The sequence below is a fragment of the Pelophylax lessonae genome, assembly GCF_965119305.1.
Source record: "Pelophylax lessonae genome assembly, contig: HAP1_SCAFFOLD_77, whole genome shotgun sequence".
NCBI classification, from domain to species: domain Eukaryota; kingdom Metazoa; phylum Chordata; class Amphibia; order Anura; family Ranidae; genus Pelophylax; species Pelophylax lessonae.
This window is the reverse complement of record NW_028120141.1, coordinates 86939-90058: the sequence shown is the minus strand read 5'-3', so window position 1 is coordinate 90058 and position 3120 is coordinate 86939. Positions and strand designations below refer to the sequence as shown.

The 3120-nt window shown below is 46.2% G+C and overlaps 1 protein-coding gene across 1 annotated transcript; it reads left to right on the top strand.

Moving 5' to 3' along the window:
- Positions 1 to 264: 264 nt before the first annotated feature.
- On the top strand, positions 265 to 2707 carry LOC309543486 (uncharacterized protein). Its single transcript, XM_082275964.1, has one exon. The coding sequence runs from the start codon at positions 270 to 272 to the stop codon at positions 2640 to 2642; it is 2373 nt and encodes a 790-aa protein (XP_082132090.1). The 5' UTR covers positions 265 to 269; the 3' UTR covers positions 2643 to 2707.
- Positions 2708 to 3120: the final 413 nt, after the last annotated feature.

The window sequence follows — 3120 nt, the reverse complement described above, 5'->3', positions numbered from 1 at the left end:
GTGTTCTGCCAATCTATCATGGTGTCGGTGGGTGGGTGGGGCATTGTATGTTTGTGGTGTGTGTTCTACCAATCTATCGTGGTGGGGGGGGGGGGCATTGTATGTTTGTGGTGTGTGTTCTACCAATCTTATCATGGTGACGAATGAAGAGTTGAGTGCTAATTTTCCACTTCTATTGGCACGGCTCCTATAAACTTGTCACGTATTTAGCTGAAGCTTTGCTTTATTGATCTCACCTTACCCCTGTTCTTTATTTCAGGTATGCCAGGATGCCGAACTGCATCATCATGGGGTGTCCACACAAGACTGGGAACAACCAGAAATTCCCAGGAATTGTCCTGCACTCCTTTCCCAGCTCCATAGAGCGCATCAAGAAGTGGATTCTGCAGACAGGCCAGGTTTTCCAGGATCCCGATACATTGGCGGGTAAAATTTATGAAGGGAAGAAGACGGACACTTTCCGCATGTGCTCCGCCCATTTCACCAAGGACAGTTATATTTTTACTGCTCAGAAAAGATTTTTGAAGCATAATGCTTTGCCTGCAATTTTTCCACAAGCCTCCGAAGGGAAACCTTTGATTGATGAACAGAAAATAATTGGGAAAAGGAAAAAGAAATCTGAGCGAATAGAAGCCAAGAACATTAGTTCCTTTATTTGTAATCGATGTCTAATGTCAGAGAACATCTATGAAGGGAAAGTATTGGTGGATGCCGGGACTCAGACAGATAGCAACCTTCTGAATCAGCCCCAGAAATCCCAGCAGGCACCTGTCCTTCCAATGACACAGGCTGTACTGATGTTATCCCTTCCTTTACAGTCCTACTGCACTCCGCAGATAACGCCCATCATCAAGCAGCCTACACATGGGTTGGGAAGCCTTGCAGCTGTTGGCTACAACACTCAGGACCTTCTGAAGAATATCAACTTTCACAATGCTCTTCCTGCCACAAGCACTCAGAGTTTTCCACATCCTCTAATGGAACCAGGCGGCCTGCCGTTTTCTGTGTCCTCCGACCATATGGGACCAGGCGGCCTGCCGTTATCTGTGTCCTCCGACCATAATAAAGACTACAACCCCATGGAAGAACTCCATCCAGAATCTGAAGTTAGTATGACCCAAGAAAGCGACACTCTAGAGAAGATTGTTCGAGGCCGGAGGCTGGTAGTGTTTGAAGACTGTTTGGACTCTCTTGTGTACATGGTGAAGTGTCGGCAGGCTTCTGGCTGCACTAAATTGGTGAAAAGCTTTAACAAGGAGTATAAAGGCTCAGCCGTCATCATCCGAGGTCAATGTCAGGACGGACATTTCTTTAAAATTTGGGAAAGTCAACCAAGGGTGAAAAGGTTCTTTGCTGGAAATGTCCTCATGGCAGCCTCCTTTTTTTGTAGTGGCCTCAGGTATCAGAAAGCCCATGACCTCTTCAACAATTTGGGCTTGAGACACATTTCAGAAAATAAATATCATTACTACCAAAAATACTACTGCTATCCTGCGATCCATGCAGCTTGGGAGGAAGAACATAAAAAAGTCACCCAAGAACTTCGAGACAGTCCAGTATCCTTGGCTGGTGCCAGCCAGTTTGGCACCTCAGGGCGTAATGCTGGGCATTGTGTCTACACTCTTACTGACACCATCACAGAGAAAATTGTAGACTTTGAAATCATCGGAAATTCTCAATGCCAATCCTTGGTAGATATGGAGAAACGCAGCTTTGAAGTCTGCATGTCCCGCGCTGTCGCAGAAGGACTGGACGTGGCTTGTTTTACCTCTGACAGGGATAAGAATGTTGTGGAATCCATGAAGGAAAATTATCCCCACGTTGCTCATCAATTCAATGTGTGGCAATATGCTAAGAATTTATCACAGAGGCTCAGGGCTGCTAGCCGGTCGAGGTTCTGTGCCAACATCAGGCCCTGGATCAGAACCATTCATGAGCATTTTTTGTGGTCAGTCCAGACATCTAAAAACAACAAGGATCTACTGAGAGAAAAATGGCTCTCAGTAATCCATCATATTGTTAACAAGCACTCATGGGAAGAGGGACGTCTCTATAAACAATGTGAACACAAAGATCTCTCCCAGAAGACTTTGAGAGAAACTCTGTGGCTGAAACCTGGAAGCCCATCATTTCAGAGGGTAGAAGAAATAGTAAGTGACCCCCAGCTCATTGAAGATCTGAGACATCTGACCTGGAACTGCCAGTCTGGGGTCCCTGCCATGTTTCACAGTAATGTTCTTACATTGAGCACTAGAGGGCCTCATTCTGGACTTGATGAACTAGAAGCCAGGGTGAAACTTGCAGCCCTCAACCACAACCAGAATGTTGGACAAAGGAGAACAAATGGGAAAGTTCTGAGCAGAAAATGCTTCTGGGATGATACAGCCAGAAGAAAACGCATGGCTTCCAAAAGGAAAAATAAACGGCTTGTCCATACAGAACCCATGAGCTCCCATTATCTGTGGACGGTTATGGAGGGTGTTCTGGGAATTTGTGAGGGCACAACAACATCCTCCTATATATCTAAAGACCTTAAAGACCTTTCTATACCACCTTGTGTTTCATTGACTGAAAGGCCAGCCAAGGCCATTGACAAACACATTTCTAGGTTAGGTTTCAGAAAAAGAAAGTGTGAGAATTAAAGGAGTTGTAAAGGCAGAAAATGCATTCTATACATTAATATAAAAAGCCTTCTGTGTGTAATAGCTGCCCCAGCACCCTCTAATACTTACCTGAGCCCCCATCTCTGTCCAGCGATGTCCATGAGTCCCCATGGCTGCTTCGGACTCTCCTTCTTGATTGGCTAATGGCACTTTTCCACTGCAAGTACCGGCTCGGCTCCACTCGGCCCTGCTTGGCTCTGTTGGTTTTCCACTGCATGGTACGGTGTTGGAACGGTTCGGTACGGTTTGCTTTTCCACTAAAGTAAAGTGGGTGGGATAACCATGATCCTCTGACCAATCAGTGGCTACTAGTGACAAACAGTCAAGGCTGCATGCAAAGGATTGTGGGATATGGTACCGGTACGGCCCTGTTGGAACCACAACTGAGGTGGTACTGTTTAAGCGAGCCGTACCGTTCGGCTCCATGTAGTGGAAGAGCGCATCCGTACCGTACCGT

Excerpts from the sequence above, each read along its gene's own strand:
- LOC309543486 (XM_082275964.1), top strand. The coding sequence starts at position 270 with ATGCCGAACTGCATCATCATGGGGTGTCCACACAAGACTGGGAACAAC.